At 36.6% G+C, this 22,521-nt stretch overlaps 2 protein-coding genes across 5 annotated transcripts; both read right to left on the bottom strand.

The window, feature by feature from the left end:
* Positions 1 to 665: 665 nt before the first annotated feature.
* Positions 666 to 3,765, bottom strand: LOC136677182 (peptidyl-prolyl cis-trans isomerase-like 3). Its single transcript, XM_066654630.1, has 6 exons — positions 3,612 to 3,765; positions 3,355 to 3,429; positions 2,968 to 3,061; positions 1,334 to 1,401; positions 1,134 to 1,252; positions 666 to 919 (listed from the first exon to the last, which is right to left on the bottom strand). The coding sequence occupies exons 1-6, from the start codon at positions 3,627 to 3,629 to the stop codon at positions 793 to 795; spliced, it is 501 nt and encodes a 166-aa protein (XP_066510727.1). The 5' UTR covers positions 3,630 to 3,765; the 3' UTR covers positions 666 to 792.
* Positions 3,766 to 7,831: 4,066 nt separating this feature from the next.
* LOC136677541 (volume-regulated anion channel subunit LRRC8A) lies at positions 7,832 to 18,752 on the bottom strand. Of its 4 annotated transcripts, none has more exons than XM_066655118.1 (5): positions 18,632 to 18,752; positions 16,912 to 17,217; positions 14,703 to 16,805; positions 11,165 to 11,478; positions 7,832 to 10,700 (listed from the first exon to the last, which is right to left on the bottom strand). In XM_066655118.1, exons 3-4 carry the CDS (start codon positions 16,797 to 16,799, stop codon positions 11,203 to 11,205), a joined length of 2,373 nt encoding a protein of 790 aa, XP_066511215.1. In that variant the 5' UTR covers positions 16,800 to 16,805; positions 16,912 to 17,217; positions 18,632 to 18,752; the 3' UTR covers positions 7,832 to 10,700; positions 11,165 to 11,202. The 4 variants fall into 4 exon arrangements, with proteins under 4 accessions (XP_066511215.1, XP_066511216.1, XP_066511214.1 ...); XM_066655119.1 differs by having other exon boundaries at positions 7,832 to 10,495; XM_066655117.1 differs by having other exon boundaries at positions 7,832 to 11,478.
* Positions 18,753 to 22,521: the final 3,769 nt, after the last annotated feature.

The raw sequence follows: 22,521 nt of genomic DNA, 5'->3' as shown, positions 1-22,521 counted from the left end.
GTGAAGTAGCATAAATTGGCCTACCGTTATTGGTCGATAACCTTCTCTGTAAACATTTAATTGGTCAGTCTCCACGTCAGTAGTCCTTTTTACGTCAGGCAAAGCTCAGGTACCTACCCTCATCTCGAGCAGCTATGCCGAAACATAAATGTAAGTTCTCGGATAAATTAAAAAAGAAATTCCCATGTTTTGTGTAGCAAATAAAGGTGTAACGGACCTAAAAGCACACATAGGTTCAGCTAAGCATACAACGGCAGGAAGGGGCAAGAGCTCACCCCCGCCCCCCTGAGACGTGTCCTCTTTTTCACCATCTCAGATCTGGTCACCCTACATTAATTACAAATTAAAATATGTATTACTATTACACAGTACACAGAGCACCGTGATATATCCTACTTACAGAGCCTTATTCCCATGACCACAAGCCTCAAACACACAAAACTGTCTGAAAAGGTTCAACAATACATGAAGCTTCTTCTCACCATCGCTACAGAAACATTTACAAAATTTAAAATAAAAACGAAACCCAATCGTTCCAGTACAAATCATACAAGACCACGTGAAAGACTTTTACAGTAAGATCAGGTGAGAACATCAACATTTGCAGAAACCAGACAGATAATCTAAATATATATTTTTATTCATTATAGATTGATTACAATAATCATGGAGTAAAAGATAATGTAAAAAAAAACGTTATACAAATATTTGTCATCATCACAAGAACATGAAGCAAGGCTATTAATATTATAATTAATAAAACAACCCCAAAGACTATACATTTGAACGCATTTAACCTGCAAATGGATTTGCATGAATTGTAAAATCCTTGATATGGACATCATTCATAGGTCGAAAGGTCTTTTCATTCACAGGGAGCTTCTCCAATTCATCCAGGGCTTCCCAGCCATCTATTATTCTAAGCAAGCAAAACATGTTTGATTAGATTTTCCCCAATTTACGTTATCTTAATTAATGATATTTTTGATCAAATCTATGTTAAAAAGTTTTTGTTGAGAAAAAAATCTTGCAAAATCCTGAAACATTCTCTCTGCATAAATAGACATTGATATACAATACATAAATAAGTAAATAAATAAACAAATAATACAAAAAAGCCCACAATGACATACTTTCCAAACACGGTGTATTTCATGTCCAAATGAGGCTGCTTGGCGTAGGTGAAGTAGAACTGAGATGCATTGGTGTTTGGTCCATTGTTTGCCATTGCAACCACACCCCGGACGTTGTGCTGATCAAAAACATAATGAATGTTTTTACATATATTACGATTAAAAATTGTGGTCTTATGCATATTTCAGTGATAACTTACCTTTAAGTGTTCACTAAATTCATCTTCAAACTTCCGTCCCCATATGCTTGTTCCACCTTTTCCTGTACCTGTGACATTAAAATAAATAAAGTTTGGATAATGTGTCACTGACACAGATGTCAAGTTTGTTTGATGCATTTAGACTTTTAAATCAGATGCACTTAGACATTTTAAGAAGCTTATAATAGGCTGCAGATGGATGAGATTTCCCATTACAATCTGTAGTTTATTAATTTCTCAGCATAAATATATTAGCCCTGTAGCAACATGTACAGGGCAAGACCCCGACAGGAGCACCATTAGGAAGACATTATGTGGGTGGAGGATCTCAGCAGTTACAGTAACGGTCATGACTTCCTTGTTTAAGTTAAAATAAAAACAACTCCAATCAATTAGACACACAGTAAGTTCATTTTTAGTCATCCTAGTGTTCTTTATTATTTGTCTGTGTCTGGCCACGGGACAGTCAGTTTTCTGGAAATTTAGTCTTTAAACACTTAACAAACATTGCTTTGTGTGATCCAGCTGTGCATATATATATATATATATATAATATAGGCGTCACGGTGGCGCAGCAGGTAGTGTCGCAGTCACACAGCTCCAGAGGCCTGGAGGTTGTGGGTTCGATTCCCGCTCCGGGTGACTGTCTGTGAGGAGTTGGTGTGTTCTCCCCGTGTCTGCGTGGGTTTCCTCTGGGTGCTCCGGTTTCCTCCCACAGTCCAAAAACACACGTTGGTAGGTGAATTGGCGACTTAAAGTGTCCGTAGGTGTGAATGTGTGTGTGTGTGTCTGTGTTGCCCTGTGAAGGACTGGCGCCCCCTCTAGGGTGTATTCCCGCCTTGCGCCCAATGATTCCAGGTAGGACCCACTGCAACCATGAACTGGATAAGCTGTTACAGATAATGAATGAATGAATGAATATATAATATAAAGTTTAATGTTTTTTTTGGTAACACTTTACAATACTGGTGCACAAATAAGTATACATATCAATACATCATTATTGACCTCCTCATAGTGAATTAATACATACATTGATGCTTAATATATCAGGAAATAATAAAGGATATACATTAACGACCATGTTAGTCATACATAAATAGCCATTAACATTACGTATAAACATCTTGTTAATTCAGTCTGCTATTTGGATACTGTGTGTTACATATCTTTGTGCATTGATGTAGGCAAAATGATAGGCAGGGACATAAGCAGTGATTAGGATTATTATGAGTTTATTAAGAGATAGGTGTGTAAAATAGTTACCAGATTAAGTCACAATAATACACATACTATATTAACCACGAGGGTTAATATTTGAGATATTTTTGTTAAACAGAAACAAAAACCTGTGGCTAATTTCCTTATGGTCTTTTTTCTGCCACTTTAATTTGTGTGTAAGGGTGTTAAGCAAATTAATTAATTAATGTGGCCAATAACAACCCTAAAGTCAAAAGTGACCGTATGAAAGTAGTTAAAAAAACTCTTAAAAAACTCTTAATAATAATCTTAATCACGGCTTATGTCCCTGCCTATAATTTTGCCTACATCAATGCACAATGTAACACACACACACACACACACATATATATATATATATATATAAGAACAGTAAACAGGAGTGGTGAACGTACCTGTGGGGTCTCCTGTCTGGACCATAAACCCTTTAATGTTTCTATGAAAGATGCAGCCATTGTAAAAACCACCAGCACAAAGTGCAAGAAAATTCTGTATAAAGACAAGATTTTGTGTTTATTCTCTTATTAAAAGAAGATTTAACAAATTCACATCTTTGAAACACAAACATATTGTCAGAAAAAATAGCCAAAACCCATATGAATTTCCACTTTTTACATTTTTTATATAATGAATCTTTACTGAAAACTGGAAAATTTTCCCGAAAAATACTTGAATTTCAATTTTTTTCTTTTTACTCTTTTCCGTTGCCGTTTTGGGGGAAAAATCTTACACAGAGATAAAAAAGTTCTCTAATATTAAAATTGAGAACTAATGATTTTTACCTCACAGGATTTTGGAGCTCGTTCACAGAACAGTTCTATCTTTATGTCCCCGATGTCTGTATGAAGAGTGACAGACTGGAAATAGAGACAAATACACCTCATTAAATAAACCATGGTAGACACATTTAGAGCAACAATAGCCTTAGTGCATCACAATTGATAACTATTCTGACAATATTAGAAATTAAACAACCCATAAGCATCAGGCTGGATCAGTTTTTTACTGTGAACAAGAAACGGCCGTTATGAGGACACACCGAGGCTGTCTTTACCATTGTAACAGCAAACAGTAAACAGCTGAAGTTGCTGAAATGTTTAGGCTCGGCGTTCACTACAAAATTGAAAGCTCGTGCTCCTCTGCTAATGCTCGAATACTTGGTTCCATTTCTTTTTCGTTAGCGTTTAAAATTCCCTGCTGCTCATTACCGCCACCAAGTGTCCAAGAGCCGTGACTGAAAACCATGTATTCCAATTGCTCAAAAAACATGGCAGAATTTCTTATTTAGAAAGATAACTTAAAGAGTGATATTGCACCTAATCCTTTTTTGACAGTTGAAACTGATGGCTCTATAATAATAAAATATAAAAGGCATTTTTTTTAAATTCCTGATAATAATCCAGAGCAGAAGTCCAGGGCTGAATGTATTGCCCGGTCCAGCCCTTAAACCTGCTACGCCACACCCATTATATTGTGGCCACAGAATACTATTGTGTTTATTAGTTGTATTGTAATACACTGTATTAGTTTGTGGCCATAATGTGTTATTCTGTGCCTCCAATGTATTATTTCATGGCCACAGCATATTATTGTGTGACCACAATATATTTTTGTCAGCACACGTACATCTGTTATTAAAATGAATAAATGTATTTGACACCCAAATAGCTCTGCAGTGCATTAGCATAAAATTCCTACATTCAAGCTGTTGCTATATATTTGTATAAAATTAAATTTTTAAAAAGTAATAAAAAATGTCTTTGTAAATAGCTCCTATAAATTCCACTTAGTGCAGCACTGCAGTCGAGTAGTAAAAATAGAACAAACAAAATGAGTAAATTAATCACAATGCAGCTTTGAAGACTGGCTGAATTTGTTTTGCCCTGGTTGTACGATGTGTTAAAATAAGGTTGACCAATTAGAGCTCCACTGTCCTGGCAACAGATCAAACAAATGAACATCAACCCGGCAGCAGTACACCTTGTCTTGTTAGTAGCAGAACAAAAAGCTTGTAGAACAACATGCTAACTATAAAAATGCAGAGGGTAATGAAAATATAATCATTATTAATGACAGAAGCGACATGCAGAAGCAGAACCTCAAATTCCCCACTGACTTATGGTAATACACTCGGAAAAGCTCAACTTTAGATATTGAATGATGTGCTGAACTCAGTGGGTTGTTCTGTTGAATTCAGTGTGTGCATCCTTTAGTTGCAGCATTTAAAATAAAATTATAAATTCATCATTGTTCTTGCTCAAAGAATGAATTCCCTCTTACTGTTCTAGTGCCTTACTGCAATTTTAGAGTGTTTCAGCAAAAACATTAAAAACTGCATATTGTACTCTGTGTTAATAGGAACCTAACCTTATCAGTTTGACACCAGAAAGCATGACAAAAAAAAACAAAAAAAACAAAAAAAAAAAAACAGAAAACCAATTGATATAATAAACTGTAGGTGATGTGAAGGTAAAACATAAGTAGTGAAGTTGTGAATGAGTATGTGCTCAGTGCTGCTGTGGGAGGAGAATAAACTACATGGGGGTAACCTGGATCGGGGCAGCATCAGGGTAGAGCTGCAGGATCTTGATACTTGGAAAGCCCCTTTGACATATGAACTCCAGAGATATTCTGGAGAATCTGTATAGGTATTTTAGCAATAGCATTTAAATGGAAGAAGGTGGTTTTAACTGTGCTGCATATGTAAGTGTCAAATTTGAAAGCCAAACCAAAACAACGATTTTTAGTGGTAGTACTGGGTATTACAGAGTAATCGTCTACATTAACTGCCATGTTCTGTAACAGCTGTACTGCCATGCAATTTGTAACATTTTAATTTAGTGGGTTTCCATTTACTTTCATGGTTAACATGCAGCTTGTTTTAGAGTGTGATTGCTCATTATACCACAGAGCTAGATTTTTGTCTCCAATGGCACTTTTCCACTGCATGGAACCTACTTGACTGAGCTTGGCTCTTTTGCTTTTCAATTACACTAATCTGGTACCTAGTCTATAGAAACAGGCTAGGTATTTAGATTCCTGCTCCTGCATGGTATGAAGCGAACCGAGTAGGTACTAAATGTGAGGTGTAAACCTTGCAGAACGCTGACTGGCCAGAGACATTTGTCTGAAACTGCAAAATGCAAACCTAGCCTCTTGTAATATCTCCAGGTTACAGCAGTAGTCACATTTGTTTTTATCTGAGATACAGAGGTAGCTTGTAACATTATGTTGTAGTGTTTTAAAGAGGTTCAAATGCTCATTGGATCGGTGACAGACAAGAAACTCCCACAGGAAAAAGCTGATCTATGAGAACTGGGGCAGAGAGCCATGCTCAGTCCAAAAAAAACAAACAAAGACAATGCAAATTTACAATTAGTAAACAGCGCCTATCAGTACTGCCTCCATTGTTGTAGTTTTCAAAGCCCACGATACCTGTAAGAGACATATCTGTAAGAGAGTTTTTTTTGGACGTCATAGGCTCCAATTCATGGGGAAGCTCTGCTAGTGAAAAAGTGACACAGGATAAGCTCCTCAAGCTGTTCCTAGCTGAATTGAGTCAATGCTATATAGTGGAAAAACACCACAAATCATTTCATCTTGATTGGCACAACTGAGGTCATTATAGTACACTTCCTAATATATTGTGGCTGCAGGTAAATATGGTTCACAGCCAGTTTATACATTATCAGATGGTGATCTGAGCTGAAATCATATATCAAGAGGATGGACAGATACTTTATTAGTGTCCAGTGTTAGTAATAGGTCAAATGTATGGTTTACGGTACACCTCTGGAGACATGTCTGCAATGAGCAAATACATAAATCCCTGCCAAGCGCATTGGTATCTCCTGTAACTTGTAGAGACGGAATATGGAATGGGTGCCATTAGGGATACTTTCCAGCTTAGGAACTTCCAGTTCTAGCTGGTCAAAAAATGTCTGGAATGTCACTAAGGAAAAAATATGCAGCTCCTATTTGTTTTGAGAGTTCTTAGTGATCTTTTGCCAGTCATTGTAAGGTTAAGGGATGGCAAAGTGGCACAACAGGTAGTGTTGCTTTCACACAGCTCCAGGGATCTGGGGTTGGGGGTTCGAGTCCCGCCCGGGGGATTGTCTGTGAAGAGTTTGGTGTGTTCTACGGTTCCTTCCACAGTCCAAAAACACACATTCAAAAGTGTCCATTGTTGGGTGTGTTCCTGCCTTGAGTAGTGATTCCAGGTAGGCTCCAGACATTTTTGTGACAATGAATAAATGAATGTAAGGGTAAGATTGTGAACTATATATAGTGTGTGGATGTGCCACTCTCTTCCTATATGCTTCTTTTGTTTGTCAATAAACCTTCACCTTGCGTAGTGTTGCTGTCCTATAAAAAACATATATCTCCAAAAATAGTAGCTTTACGGGAGGAGTGAAACATTCTTAACTTTCAATGAAAGTCAATGTAAAAAGATTAAATTACAAGTAATACTGGAGCATTTCTATTGGTCCATTCACCATAAGACCTTCACACAATGTGAAGGGCAGCTGCTGTGCTCAAATCATGTAGTATACTCAAAAACTCAGAAAACAGAGATATATGCTTCCGCATCCTGGTCTCCATCGCTAAATGCTAACACCATTTGAGCTTCTTTCATTGTTTGTGCTTTGACATCATTATCATACATCTTCAGATAGATGTATGAGAAATAGAAAAATCTAGACTGGTTTATGAAGGTCTGGTCCTGGTTTAGCCTTTCACCCAGGATGGGTATACTGAATTACCAGTATATGAGTATTCAAAACACAATTTCCTGTTTTTTGTGTTTTTCTTTTTGAGGTGTGTGTGTGTGGGGGGGGGGGATTTCTCTATTTGGCCAGACAGCAAAAGCTTCAAGTCGAATTTATTCAATAGGAAAAGAGTTCTGAGACATTCCTTCAGACTATTCTTATGTTTTCTAGGCCTAGTTCCCTTGCTGCTACCCACTTACAAAGCACTTTTTAAGCAGGAAAGACTGAGGTTAAGTTTACATTGTATGATTATTTTCTTTTCATTGGAAACTAGTGTATAGTAAGTCATTTGTCCTATCTTCCTATTAAGAAGAACAATATTTTGGAACCTGAATTAACTTTTGAGTTTATTGTAATTTAAATTTAGGGAAGAGGAAACAAACAAAAAAAAACACAACAAACAGAAATTTAGCAGAATTAGTCAAAGTTTTATCAAATGTGAAGCAGCTTAAGACATGTCTAAATAGTCACACACTGATTACATATAGAAAGGAAATGTTTAAATTATGGAGAAATTACTTAACAGCAAATTTCATTTATAGCACTACTTGATGCTGTTTTGGCACCAACATGAAAGACTATTCATGAGTGAGTCCCAACAACAATGAAATCAACAGATACAGTGCATTACAGAGAAGAATGCGCCTGGAAGTGAAGTTGGCACAGGTGGAAAAAAAAAGTTTTTCAAATTTGGGCCAATTAGCAAAGGCCTATCAAACTGACATAAAAAAGGCTAGTGTAAAGGCTATTGCTTTCAGTCTGTCAACATGAATGAAGTGGAAAATTACATACAGTTAAATGCTACAAGTAGACTGAATATCTAAACCTACCAACATAATTGATTATATAAAGCCATGCTGTACTTCACCACACACACACACATACATACACATACACATATACATATATTATTAAAGGCTAACAAATAATATTTTCCTACATATAACAAAAATAAAACTAAAATTTCCACAATTTGGGGTACATTATTTACAAACCCCATTTTCAAAACATGTTGAGTCACTCATTGTTCAAAATGTTAAAAATACCAGTGCATTAATGTGCAAACAACTCAAACCTTTTATGTAATTGAAAACAGTAAAATGTCAAATGTTGAAACTGAGAAATTGAACTGTTTTTTGTAAAATATATGCCCATATTTTATTTGATGCCAGTAAGGCATCATAAAAAATTGGGTCAGGCAAACAAATTACTGGCAAAGTTGTGGTAAATGTATAAGGTTAATTGGCTGTATGTCCGTGACATTTTTGGATTTAAAAAGAACATCTCAGAAACCTGAGTCTTTCAGAAAAACTACAGGGAAAGTTCAAAACCAAATAATAATAATGAAATCAGGTTTTTCAAAACTGAACAGCAAACAAGCTGGGGATTATCATAATCTATTGTACATAATACCATTAAAAGATTTAGAGAATCCAGAGAAATCTCTATATCCAAGGGATAATGCTCAAAACCAATATTGGCTGTCTGAGATCCTTAGGCACTCAGTGCCCACTGTATTCAAAACAGACATGATTCTGTAGTGGAAATCAGTGCATGGGCTCAGAAACACTTCTGAAAACCACTGTCTGTGAACACAGTTTGTTGCTGTACCCATAAACGCAAGTTAGCAATATCATGCAAAGACGAAACCATACATAAATATGATCCAGAAATGCTGCCAGCATCTCTGGGCCCAAGCTCATTTAAGATTGGCTGAGGCAAAGTGGAAAAAGTGTCCTGTGTTCTTACAGACCAAATTTTGAAATGCTTTTTGGAAATCATTTTTAGTTTTTAAAAGTAGAGCTGATGGGGCACAGTGGTAAACATACCCTTGTGCCAATTTCTTTAAAATGTTTCTGACATCAAATTCTAAATATATTTTTCAAACTACTTCTCAGTTTCAACATACGTTTTTTAAAGTTTAAATATAGGGTTTAAATAACTTCAAAGCACATCATTGCATGTTATTTTTTATTTACATTTTGCACAGCTTCCCAACTTAATTGGAAATGGTGTTTAAATTATTACTCAGTAGTAAGTGACAACAGCAACATACTGTATAAAATAACCCATTAATTAAACACTCAAAGGAATATATGAACATACTTCATATAAATAAAAGAAATTAACACTATATTAGAGTAATCATGGCATGTATATTTTTAAATACTTTAAAAAAATTAGCTGATCAGTACAAAGTTGAGTGGCATTTACCTGAGTAACACTACGTTCTCTAAACCTAAATAACTAAAAGGGTCCCAAATCCATGAAAACTGAGGTAACAATACGTTATCTGTATATAAGTTATAAAAGAGCTTGGTCAGTGACTTTGGCCATTAGAATGGCAAAACAGCTAAAGAGAAGGCTAACTCAATCAGTGCTATGAACCAAAACATTTCCATTTCCATTTAAAACTCTCTTTCCAATGAATTATATTAAGTCAACACAAACTGAACCAAAAGTCTGCATCACATGCATCCCTAAAGTTCACAAATCATTTTTCTGATTGTCTAGTGAGCAGTGCATATTTCTCACACGTGAAATCAAAGTCACACCTTCTGAATAACACTGACGTTAAGTGCAATGAGGACAAATCTTCCTCTGTATGAATGAATTCCACTAGTTCTTATTTTTGTGGAAAATCAAATACTAACATGTAGGTTAACAAGATAAATCTAATCCTTTGGTTGAAAATGTAACAAAACTTTCACAAAAACATTTAACAGTAAGTACACTGGTGAACATAAGGTGCTGCCACAACATGAACAGTAATATCAAATAACCTAGATAAATTCAGTTTTTTGCTTCTTGACAAATCATATTCACATGGCTCACATTTAAGGAATACTGTGACACAAATTTTCACAACACTTCATGAGTATGGTTTAGTGTGCTTCTTTTGTTTTTGCATTCTCAAATCAAATTATGTAAACATTCAAGCCCCATCAAAATAATTACTATTACGGTACTACAGTACATTAGAATAATGATTAAATTCTCTCTCTTAAAGAACCCATCTCTGTTTTTAGAGTAGAGAGATACAATGCATTAAAATATCTGCAGAGGAAAGAACACATTATTACAAATATGAATAATGCATGTGAAGTGGTAGCTGGGCTCCTGCTTTCTGAGAAACAACAGTTTCATTGCACACCTAAAAAGAAAATGCATTGTTTAGACATTTCTTAATCTGTGGTATAATGCCCTTCCACAGATCAGTGTATATTATACTTACATCTCATGTTTTGTCCAACCTTTTGTTCAAAATGGCTGTTCCATCATTTACAGTGCTTAGAAGGTCAGTTTATACATCATGTAACTGCATAACACAGGAATTCTCAAACACCAGCTATTTAGTCCTTAAAAATAAAAAAAAGCATAAAAACAAATACTAATAATTCCTACTAGGAAAATATTACAAGCCCTATATGATGACAATATTTAAAAATTGAACATTTAGCTTGCTTAAAACCCTCTCTTTAATTTTCAGCTGAGACATTTCAAATTATATAGTTAGTGTTTTTATAGGAAATCAGCTCACTTTAATGGTCAATTTGCACACAATATTATACCAATGCTCCGTAGCACACTGTAATTAAGGCCATGATGAGTCACAACTGCAATACTAATATATGACCTTCCTTTATCAAGAGAGACTTAGCTCAAGTATCATGGGCCTTATCAAATAAATGTATTTAATACCTCAATTATTCAGGATACTATATACTATAAATAACTTTTGCTTGGGGCCCTGGAGGACATACTTTCACTCATTTCACTAATCTGGGACAGTCAATATTGCCCAGATGCTGCTCTCTCTAACCTGGGACGGTCCTTTCTTTTCCTGCATGCTTGGCTTCTTCAAGCTGTCTCTTTGTCAGTTCTCCAGAGCTGTGCTTTTACTTCTGAGGGGAGAGTGTTGAAGATGCTCTCCTCAACAATAAGCCCACTGCGTTTGAGGAGACGACACTCGCCAAGCTCCACAGGGAGACCCTCCAGTCGGTTCCCTCTGAGCTCCAGCTGGGTTAGGTTGGTCAGCTCTCCGAAACGTGAGGGCAGGGTAAGCAGGCAGTTGTTGCCCAGGTTCAGCGTACGTAGTTTCTTACACTGGAACAACTCAGGAGGAAGTTTCTCAATCTATAACGGTGAAGAAGAATGAGAAACAGAATTGGCCTACAAGTTATATATTGTGAAAGTAAAAATCTTATATTGGGTGAATACTATTACGATCACAGGGCTCCAGACAGTTTTAGATATTATCTGAAAAATAACATGCAAATAATTAAGCTTGTTATACAGCAGCTTTCACAAACTGCTGTATAATAATTTTGAGCAGTTTGCACAGTCTGTACAGCGCTGATGAAACACCCACTGTTAAGATTTCTGGATACAATCTCATCTTTACCAAAAAAGTTTACATAATCTGGCCATGAATCCTGACAGAAAACAGAGAAGCAATGAATAATTTCTGACCCCTGTGAGCCTCCTTGATTTGCATTGCCACTAATTTTTAAATCCTTAAGGATTAATTTTAAAGTTCCTTAAGTGTAGCATCCACTTTCCTTTCAATATGCAAATGAATGTTTTCTTTACTGCTTGGAAGATTTAAACGGATCATTTGTAATTGTGGGGAATTGCAGTTCCCTCTAGTTCGTTTACGTTCAGAAACTCAGTGTCTTTTAAGCTGGAATTGTAGGTTTGAGGAGAAAAAAACTATTTTTTGTATGTGGCTGAAGTTTTACTTTACTTTTCTGTAAGTTTTTATTCACTGTTTGAATTACCACAGAAAATCATTTGTAATTTGAGTCGTTTAGTTTTGTAACACTTTTGATTTATTTACTTTCATGAAGTTTGCAGTCTCCAGAATTTAGTGTGGGTTCTTACCTAAATAATCTGAAACATCATAAATAAGTCAGTATTATCTAGCTATGTTTTACCCATGATGATTTACAATGTTTGGAGGGCTTTTTGTTGTTTTTCTGCCCTGAGCAGAGAGAGGAAGCCAAGTAGTCTGACCAAACCACTTTGGTTTTTTTTTTTATTCCTTTATTGACACTGGGGCTTCATAAACAGATTAGACTGGTTTACAGCACACAAACAGACTAGAGAGCTTGCAAATGGTGAGGAAACATTTTCTGAATTTTATCATAAGTGATTTTTGATTACAACCATGAACATCACTTTTAAGCCTCTGTGCTGGATTCTCTGAATACAATACAATTGTCACTCTACAGCCACAACTTGAGCAGACCAAGCTCTCCATTTTGCTGTACAATATGATGTGCTCCTCCTCTAATTTCAGTATTCTTGGAAATTACAGCAAAATGCACCATATTGTGGTGTATAGTTGTATACTGGCATGTGGTGTCACTCAGCTGAGTCTTCACAGCAGAAGTTGTGCGTATGGTACACCCTAAATCCACAACAATAACCCTCTGCTCATGCTTGCTTTTGGGGCTAAAATGGTATATTTTCTGTACCAACTTTAGCAGTTTATAGCCATTTCATTTATTGGTAGAGATTGAGTGTCCAGCATTTCCATTTCCTGTCTCTGGAGCATTCCCTATCTCATTCCTAAAGAGTGGCCTATTTCACCTGTGGCACCCATATTAACATAAGTTTTATCACCATTCATGTTTAGGCTGGTTTTAAACTTTTTAACATTCCAGGCCTATTCCATTTTCCACCAGAAATTATGGCACTTTTCCACCGCATAGAACCAAGTATGAGTACGTTTTCAGTCCCAGTTCATTTTGGGTTCCACCAGTGCAGAGATGGTACTAAATGGTGACATGTAAGCCCTGCATAGCCCTAACTGGCCAGCGAGACATGTCAATTACCACAAAATGCAGAGCTCATTCAAATCCAGCACAAACTTGCCACTTGTAAAATCTCTTAAGTTACAGCAACCTTCACGTGTACAGGGGGTCCTCGACTTACGACGCTGATCCATTCCTACGTCGTGTCGTAAACCAAATTTAGGTGTAAGCGGGAACATATGTACATACTGTATGTAAATAACATATTGTAAGCACTAATCCTATCCTAACACCTATCCTCCTCTGTCCCGAGCCGCGTAACCGTGTATTCTTCCGCCGCGCACACCAAACATGTAGTTTTGGCTCACTTCGGCTCACAATGGCAGCTTGTAAAATTACCTCTACGTGTTTTGAAGAGGTTCCATTTCGCAGTAGCTGTGCTAGTGAAAAAGCGTTTTAAGAGACTCCAGCCGTGCTGAGTTGAGCCAGATCCATGTGATGTAAAAGCCGGTGACTGCTGTTATGCATTGTTCTGGGCTTTTCAGGGTATGTGATTCAACAGTTTTTTTTTTGTTTTTTTTTTTGCTAGAAAAGATATCAAATTTGGAAAAATGTATTCTCTAGGTTTTAATTCAGTAGTTTGGAATACTGGCTTCTCTTATATGAACTTAAAAATGTTGCAGATTGAATGTGAAATGTACCATGATCCAAATTTCTCCTTGTGATGATGTATGGACATATTCTTATCATTCACGATCTGTTATTGTCATATTGCACACCCCTATCGGTTTCTCTGCATACACTGTTATGTCCCTTTAACTCTACTCTTCAATACTCTTCAATGGTCAGGGCCACGTAGCAGGTATGATTTGGGTGGTGGATCATTCTTAGCGCTGCAGTGACACTGATGTTTGCTGTTGCAGGTTTTAAAACACTTCAATTTCACTGCTGGACTGCAAGCAATACACCAACCAACATTGTCCTGTGTGTGGCATCCTATGACCACTGATGAAGGACTAGAGGATGAACAACACAAAATGACCAGAAACAGATGATCTACTGTCTCTGATTTTACATTTATGAGGTGGGCCAACAAGGTAGGAATGTCGAATAGAGTGGAGAGTGAGTGGACACAGTGTTTAAAAAGTCCAGAAGTATTGCTGTGTCTGATCCACTTATAACAGCGCAACACACACTAACACAAAAAACAGCTTGTCAGTGTCACTGCAGTGCTGAGACTGTTTCACCACCCAAATCATACCTGCTCTGTGGTGTTCCTGTGGGGGCCCTGATCACTGAAGAACATGGTGAAAGATGCAAATGTAAACAGAGAAACAGATGGATTACAGCGTGCAACTGTAGAATTTAAAGTGCTCCTTTGAAAAGGTCAGTGGAGCTAAGGGAATGAACAATTTATGTAAATACAAAGTGGGTATACCTAATAAAGTGCATTACATGCAAATTAATATTTGTGGTCCCAATTGTACCATTGTCTGGAGCCCTGCATAACAACATATACTCTTTAAAAACACAAGATGCTCTTTACAATGTGTGAATGCTTCATGATAAAAGTATCATTAACAACACTCCAAAATTACTCACCCTGTTGGCAGTTATAGCAAAATACTGAAGATTCTGCAGACTTCCGATATCAGCTGGGATGTTGGTTAGATTGTTGTGACTTAAATCAAGGTATCTCAGCTTACGACAGAAAAACAGCTGACTTGGAATTTTCTCAATCTTATTTCGATTTAAGTAGAGTCGTTCCAGGTTTGTCAAAGTGCCTATCTGAATGGGAATGTAGGCGATCTGATTGTACCACAGTTTCAGACAGACAAGTCGATGAAGATGCTGAAAGCTGATAATCTCCTCGATGGTCTTTAGGTTGTTGTCCTTAAGGTCAATCTCCTGTAGGTTGTGGAGACTGAATATGGAATGTGGGATGCGCTCTAAATCACAGCGAATAAGCTCCAACTCTGTGAGGTTGACCATCTTCTTTAAGCTATTGAGAACCATTAGTTTTGTGCCTTCGTTATTGATTGACAGCTTCTGCAGGTGCATCCCAACATCAGTCACTACTTGTGGAAGCTTAGTCAGGTTGCTCTTTAACCTAAGAACCTTCAGTCTCTTTAGTTCTCGTAGGCCATCAATAACAATGTAACGATTGTTCTCAGCACTGAGGTTCCCTGTAAGGTGCAATTCACACAGATTTTTCAGGCTGTAGATCCACAGTGGAATTTCTTTAATGTCAGTGAATTTTATATGTAGTGATTTTAGGTTCTCTCTCAAAAATGCCAGTGCAGGAGCTTCTATTTTAGCTGGTGTGTGGTACAGCCACATCTCTTTTAGGTTTATGAGCTGGGCAATGATTGGAGGAATGGTGACATCAGGGATAAGCTCCAGCTTAAGAACTTCCAGTTCCAGCAGGTCAAAAACTGTGTCTGGGATGCCACTGAGCATAAAAAGATGCAGCTCTAATTTTTCTTGAGAGTTCTTAGTGATCCTTTGCCGGAGCTTGTCCAAAGTCCACTCATTGTTAAGGTTAAGCTGACGAAGTTTATTCTCACTAACTTCTGATAGAAACACTGCAAAGCGCTTGGAATAGAGAGGATCATACTGATCAATCATGTGTAACATGAAGGCAAAATCATTTTTAACATCTGGAATGTCACTGTAGCTGCTCTCTTCTCTGATGGATTCAAATGAGTACTTTTTGAGGGAACGCCGAAGCATCCAGCTGAGGGTATACACACATATCATTCCATACACAACAACAAGACTTATATAAAAGCATGCTAATATCTTGAAAAGAGTGGCAAGGGGATGGGCACAATTGAACATCTGGTAGCCAGTAAGATTCTCAATGTCCACACTACAATCCACACTGAACTCAATATTGTGAACATAATATCCAGTGTAACATATAATGAGGATAAATTTTACAACCTTAATAATGGTCTGTCGAATATAAAGTCTGTAAACTATATCACTTTCCTCAACATGAAGCCTAAATTTTTTTACTTTTTCAAACAAGGCCTTTGCTTGCTCACCCTCCTTTTTATCAAGTACTCCGGTTTCAGAGTGATCAACTATTCCTTGCTCAAACCGAGATTTTGTTGCTGAGAGCATTGGTACACTTGCCTCCACATCTTCACTCACATAAGATGCCTTTTTATCGATGGAACCGTTCATCTTCCCCAGAGCTTTAGGGTCGCTCTCCTCAACCACTGTCTCTGAAAGTGCCCGTGTAGTCCATGGTGAGTCAAAACATTTCAAAAGTATGGAGACAAAATGTTCCAGTTTGGAGCTGGTCCAAGGGAATTTAAACCAAAAGTTACTGCAAGCCAGGAAGATGAGCGTATGCAACAGCACCAAATATGGGAAATACTTAGCGAACCAGTGAAGCTTGTTTTCATAGCACACAGCATCAACATAGTTGTACTGATGTCTGTCAAGGTCATACTGGATTCCTTGTGGCTCAAAGGCTAGCTCTAAATATTTTTGACAAGTTTTGTTTACTACCCATTTGCAGGGTAGGCAGATCATCTTGTCCTGTGTGACTTGCAAAGTTCCCCCAAACACTGCAATCATCAGCATGACCACAGACAGATAGTCTGTAAACACATCCCACCATGGCTTTAAAATGCGATATGCAGGCTGAGTATCCACAAAGTAACGCAGCTCAGTGATGGGAATCATGGTTTTCTGAAATAAAAAGAAAATTCAGTAAAAATCAAACTTTGTAGATTTAGAAAAATTACAATAATTAAAATTGGCATTGCCAGACATGAAACAGATGAGTGTACTTTACCAGAAGCAATGACTCTCTGTGTAGACTGCTACATTTGTAAGAACAAGGCTCCACCAAGAGAACAATTTGGCTTTCTTGTCAGCTATTATTAGCAGTTTCCGCTAATAACATTCAAGAATTGTCTCTTCTAGCTATGGAAAGGGAGTCCATGACCCCAAAGTTCAAATCCTGTTTGTCTTTGGGAGGGCAGTGTCTCGAGTAGTGTCTCCAGCGTGCACTGTTATATGTTACCTAATAGTCCACATGTTCAGTCAGGAATTGGCACCCATCACAACCCTGCTTTTGTCAGGATGAGGCACAGATTTCCTGTCAAGATAAATGAGACACACCAATGTCAAAACCACCGTGGGTTTCAATTAAACAAACAATCAAAGAAATTATAATACAATACATTTTGTATGAAAAGGAGTTATTTGTGGCATTTTATATTCAATATATACATTTGGATACTGACATTAGACATTAGAAAAATATTTACTCACACCCTGCTTTGTTAAAAAAACAAACACAAGAAACAATTACAGTACAATTCCATTCTAATTCAACTAACAAACTTGTTCCACTCAACATGATGCATTCTGCAGTTTCTGATACTTTAATACTCTACAAAATAACAGGAACACAGGTACTTGTTAATAACTTTACAATTTAGAGGTAAAGTCTAAAAAAGTGTAACAGTTTTAAAATGTATTCTAGTAGGCTGGTCAGCAGCAAGGGAAGATTTTTTGTTTATTTCTAGCAATGTCAGCATTTGTGGTGTCATGGATGTTGGTAAGCTGATCAACCATTACGAATGATCATACTGGGTGACCATCTAAACCAGCAGCAGACCAGAAAAAACCAGCTTAGACCAGCTTAGCCAGGCAGGGAGTGAATGCTGGTCTACACTATTATGTTAATTGTTTTTCCATCAGGGATATGTACATGAAAAAAACAATAATAATAATAATATTATAATCATTATAATATTATAATAATCATTTTAAAAGTTATGAAATTGTGGGTTTTCCAAAAAGTAGAATCTACAATAATAACAGCTGTGTTTGATTTAGTGTTGTTCACTCCAATCAGTGTAAGAAGTTATAATGATGAATAGCTGCCTCTTTTAGATTATAAGAATTTGGGACCGTTTTATGACATTTATGAAGGCCAAACTCTCCCTAAATATTTATTTAATTTAATCTCATATTAACTATATGTTTTCTTTAAAAATACATATATTTTTTAAAATTCCACGTTTCCTTTTTGTATTTGTGGTTGTCATTTTTAAATATTCCACCTTAAATAGGGCAGCTGTTTGAATGTTACGACGTTTAAGGTGGAAAGGAAAATTCAAACAAGAGACTAACTTCAGGGATATACAGGTAAGTTAGCATGTTCATTGTTCTTCCTCTGAAATAGCCTGCTTAATACTAGCACTACATCTACAACCTTGAATAACAGCTAAGCTAGGCACTATACAGCTTCATCAGAAGCTAACATTAGAAACAACTATCAGACGAGTATTTAGTTCTTTTTGAGGTGTAAAAAATGTTGAAAGAATCCGGAGCCTGTGTTTTAAATAGTTTATCTCCGAACATGCGAATTCGAAGCATATCGTTTGTTAGCAAGCTTAGCTGCTCCAATCCAGGTTATTATGGGACTTTCTCAAGAAGAAACGCTAAGATGACAGAAGACAATACGAGGACAATATCTAGCAGAAAAAAAAAATCATCCATACCGAATGTGGTAGAGTCAGTCGTGTTCATCATATGTGGATGTCTCAACGGATAATTAATCCACATAGGAAAAAAGGACCGCTAGAGGTATGAATTAAACAAAACAAAACCTCTAGCTTTCTCTGCGGTGTAGTTTCTGACCGTACCTATAGGCGGCGCTGTGAACGACAGTTTGATGTAATAGACAGTTTCAGGGGAACAAGGAGTTATGGGAGGTAAATCCTGCCAAAATTAAAATTGAATTGGAAACAATAACATGAAAATGCAAATACCTTGACAAAATTAAAAATGAAATGAAATAACTTAAGTTCCAATTTCATTTTTTCACTCTGGCATGGGTCAGCACTGTCAAAACTATGTATTTCAAGGTCAATTCTAAAATGAAAAAGCTATTGAGGAAAGAAAATTCACACATGGGCTTTGTCTTTTCTTCATGACCTGGATAATGAGTCAAAATAAAAATGAAATAAGTATTTAGCTTTCCATTTTTAACTGCAGTATGCAACAAATAGGACAAAATTAAAATAAAAATAAAAATGGAACAATAAAAGTTAAAGTGGCAGTTTAAGGTTCCGCCTTCAGCTCTGTAGGCGTTTTCACCGAGCAATCGGAAATGAAAACGAAAAGCATCACCTACTGCCAATTTATTTTTAATTGCCTTTTCATTTTTCACTTTGACCATGAAATAGAGTTGACTTGACTCTTGACTTGACTTGACTTGAAATACCAGCATAGTTTTGAAAATGAAATGACAAAAAGTTTTTTTAATTTTAATTTTGTCAAGTTATTTCATTTATAATTTTGTCACAATGTTTAAACACACGTTTGGAAAAAGAAATGGCAAAACGGTATTTGCATATTCATTTTATTTTTTCATTTCAAGTTTAATTTTGGCAAGATTTACTTTCTTTAGGAGGAGGGGCAAAAATTTAGTTTTAATTTCACAACTCTGTTTCCAAAAAATTTGGAAAGCTGTGCAAAATGTGAAAACAAAACTAAATTCAGTGATGTGCAAATCATTTCTATTTAATTGTAAATAAGATAACAATTTAAATATTGAAACAGAGAACGTTTTATAACTGATGTGAATAAAAAGAATATGCAATGATGTGGATGCTTTTGGATATGTTTGAGCCCACAAACACCAAAACATGAATACATCAGTTGACTACACCTGAAAAAATTGTACTATTCAGTGAAACTCCCAAATGGAGTTGCTGGATTACTAATTCATTACTGTTTACTTATTAGTATAATAATATAGTTCGCATATTAATCACACCTCTGTTTTCATGCACATATTTTTCATTATTGTTGTCATAATGTCGTGTTTTGTCTATTGTCCTTGCACTGTTGTCCCACATATTTTATGCATTATAGCCTAACAGTGTTTCATTATACTGTATAACCCTGTAGGTGGTGCAGCAGGGAGTGTCGCAGTCATACAGCTCCAGGGACCTGGAGGTTGTGGGTTCAAACCCCCCCACTTCAGGTGACTGTCTCCACTCCGGGTGACTGTGAGGAGTTTGGTGTGTTCTCCCCATGTCTGCATGGGTTTCCTCCGGGTGCTCCAGTTTCCTCCACAGTCCAAAAACACATGTTGGTAGCTGGATTGGCGACTAAAAATTGTCCAAATGTGTGTGAGTGTGTGTCACCCTGTGAAGGATTTCCTGCATTGCGCCCAGTGATTCCAGGTAGGCTCCAGCCCCACCATGACCCTGAACTGAATAAGCGGTTACAGACAATGAATGTCTGTATTAATATATGTATTAATATGTCAATGAATTTGAGTTTATTTAAAACCAGGTTATTATTTACTTACATTTGTGAACAGTGTATTGTTCACATCGCAGAGCAAATATTCTGGTATATATATATACATATTTTTTTTTACTTCTATAAAATAGCATGCCTTATCATCTAATTTCTTATTCTTGAGAGTTCTATGATTTCTGGTGTTATTATCTCATAAAATCTTTAACACCTTGTTTATATTTTGGTTGTATTTGTACACATATTATTGCTTTATGTGTACAATTTAGCCTATAAATGTCTTTGTTCCCTATACGAGGGCCCCTGTGCTGCTGTTTTTTTTTTCTCTGATCTAGGATCAGCTCCCTATACCAAATATAAACAGGAACCATCTCAATCAGCAAGAACTACTCTGATCTGAGATAAGGAACCAAGGGTAACTTCTAGCAACTTTTTCATCAAGAGGCAATGCCAGGCTTAGGCAGGCTTCCATGTGTCACCATTTACATTTCCCACAGCAGGAGGCTTAAACAAGGGCCACTTTATCCAAGAAAACTACAGGTTATGTCAACACACCCCTCACTCTACTTGGCCAAGTTGTGCCCCAGAGGGGGTCCCTCAAAGAGTGTTTAATGTAAGTGATGTGGGGGAGAAAATTGGTACAATAAAATTTATTGTTTATAACAAAATCAACATGTGTGGTCAGAGATCTGTGCCCTGTCATAAAACATATTAAACTCTGAATGGGTGCTAAAGCCAAGAGTGGTAACTTTTACAAGTTAGGCAGCTATACAATGTCTCCCTACCTCTGTGCTGCCTGCCTAGACAGTGTTATTTCCAGTATTTCCAAAAAGGTAGAATGATTTCACAATATGCAAAAAGTATGCAACATATGAACAAGATACACAGACAGGCCTATCATAAGTATATCTCACTCTCTCTCTTGCTTTCTTTCTCGCACACACCTAACACACACATTGTACCACAATAATAAATTATTAATCATATTTATTATTAATTTGACATGAAACTAGCAGGTTTAATATGTATTTATATGTAAAAATGTATATGTGCTAATGTTGCAATTCCAACCTAAGACAATATTTGTTTGAAAAGTTAAATTAGTGACTTTTGTAAAATGATGTTTTTGTCAGCCCTGTGAGTTGAAGGTTTTCTTTTAAAGTCAGTTGACTTTCCCTGAAAAAAGCATGTTGCAAACAACTTGAAGCTCACAATCAGTTAGATGTTGGACGTTTAGATCTTTAGAGACTCTTAGATTTCCACACCAGTTGGCCCACTGTTCACAATAGTTTTGCATAAGTGATGGAAGACTCTCAAAAAAACTAATCTTTTGTAACTGCACTGTACAATTCTTGTCTTGTCCTAGTGTGATGCTCGTTCAATCTGGCTGTATTACTTGGAAAACTTTGCCCCATATAGTGATTGTCTTTTATGCTAAACACCTCTCACTTTCCCAAGGCATTCTCACAATGGTGCTTTGCCTTGAAAGGACTCCCTATTCCTAAAGAACCCATGAAGTAAAGACACAGGGACGTTGGGATAGGGGCATTAGACATTTAAAAAATACACTTTAGGCAATGGACTTCTGTGAATAGAGCTTAACCAACTCACTGAGGACTGTAGATTTGCAGAAATGAAAAGAGTGAGAATAAGGTGCACTCTGAGTTCTTCATATTGAGGGCTCTATTCACAAGCATACTCTCAATGGCACAGAGCTATTTACTGAACAATAACCATTCAGACCCAGCAGCTAAATTCAAATTCATTTTATACAGTCTGATTGCACAGTGATCTGAGCAGCAAAAATGTTTTTGGCAAAACAAAATAGCACATCGGGATTAATCCCAGGAAGATTTCATTAACAGCACAGCAAATTAATCAGTGTTAAATCAACAATATTAGTTTTAAATTAACACGGAGTGTGCTGAAGAGTGTTACATTTATACAACACTTATAGGGTTGATTTAACACAGAATTTGCTGTGAAGTTGGTGGATTTTTGCAAAAAAAAAGCAAATATGGGTGTTATACTAATTGCATAAAATCCAGAGCATTTGCTCAATCAGAGTTCTTGCTTTTAAAGTAATCATAAATTTTATTTGCATGTCACTTAAAAATTA

Source organism: Hoplias malabaricus, chromosome X2 (assembly GCF_029633855.1).
Source record: "Hoplias malabaricus isolate fHopMal1 chromosome X2, fHopMal1.hap1, whole genome shotgun sequence".
Taxonomy (NCBI): Eukaryota; Metazoa; Chordata; class Actinopteri; order Characiformes; family Erythrinidae; genus Hoplias; species Hoplias malabaricus.
Note: the sequence above shows the minus strand (reverse complement) of the source record. Positions and strands in the feature narration are given on the sequence as shown.

What these genes read in the sequence shown, in the direction of transcription:
- LOC136677541 (XM_066655117.1), bottom strand. Translation starts at nt 16,799, where the DNA reads ATGATTCCCATCACTGAGCTGCGTTACTTTGTGGATACTCAGCCTGCA. An exon ending in TTGCTATAACTGCCAACAGG is followed by an intron (nt 11,479 to 14,702) that starts GTGAGTAATTTT and finishes TCACCGTTATAG; the next exon opens with ATTGAGAAACTTCCTCCTGA.
- LOC136677182 (XM_066654630.1), bottom strand. An exon ending in GAGCTCCAAAATCCTGTGAG is followed by an intron (nt 3,062 to 3,354) that starts GTAAAAATCATT and finishes GTCTTTATACAG; the next exon opens with AATTTTCTTGCACTTTGTGC. An exon ending in AATTTAGTGAACACTTAAAG is followed by an intron (nt 1,253 to 1,333) that starts GTAAGTTATCAC and finishes GTTTTTGATCAG; the next exon opens with CACAACGTCCGGGGTGTGGT.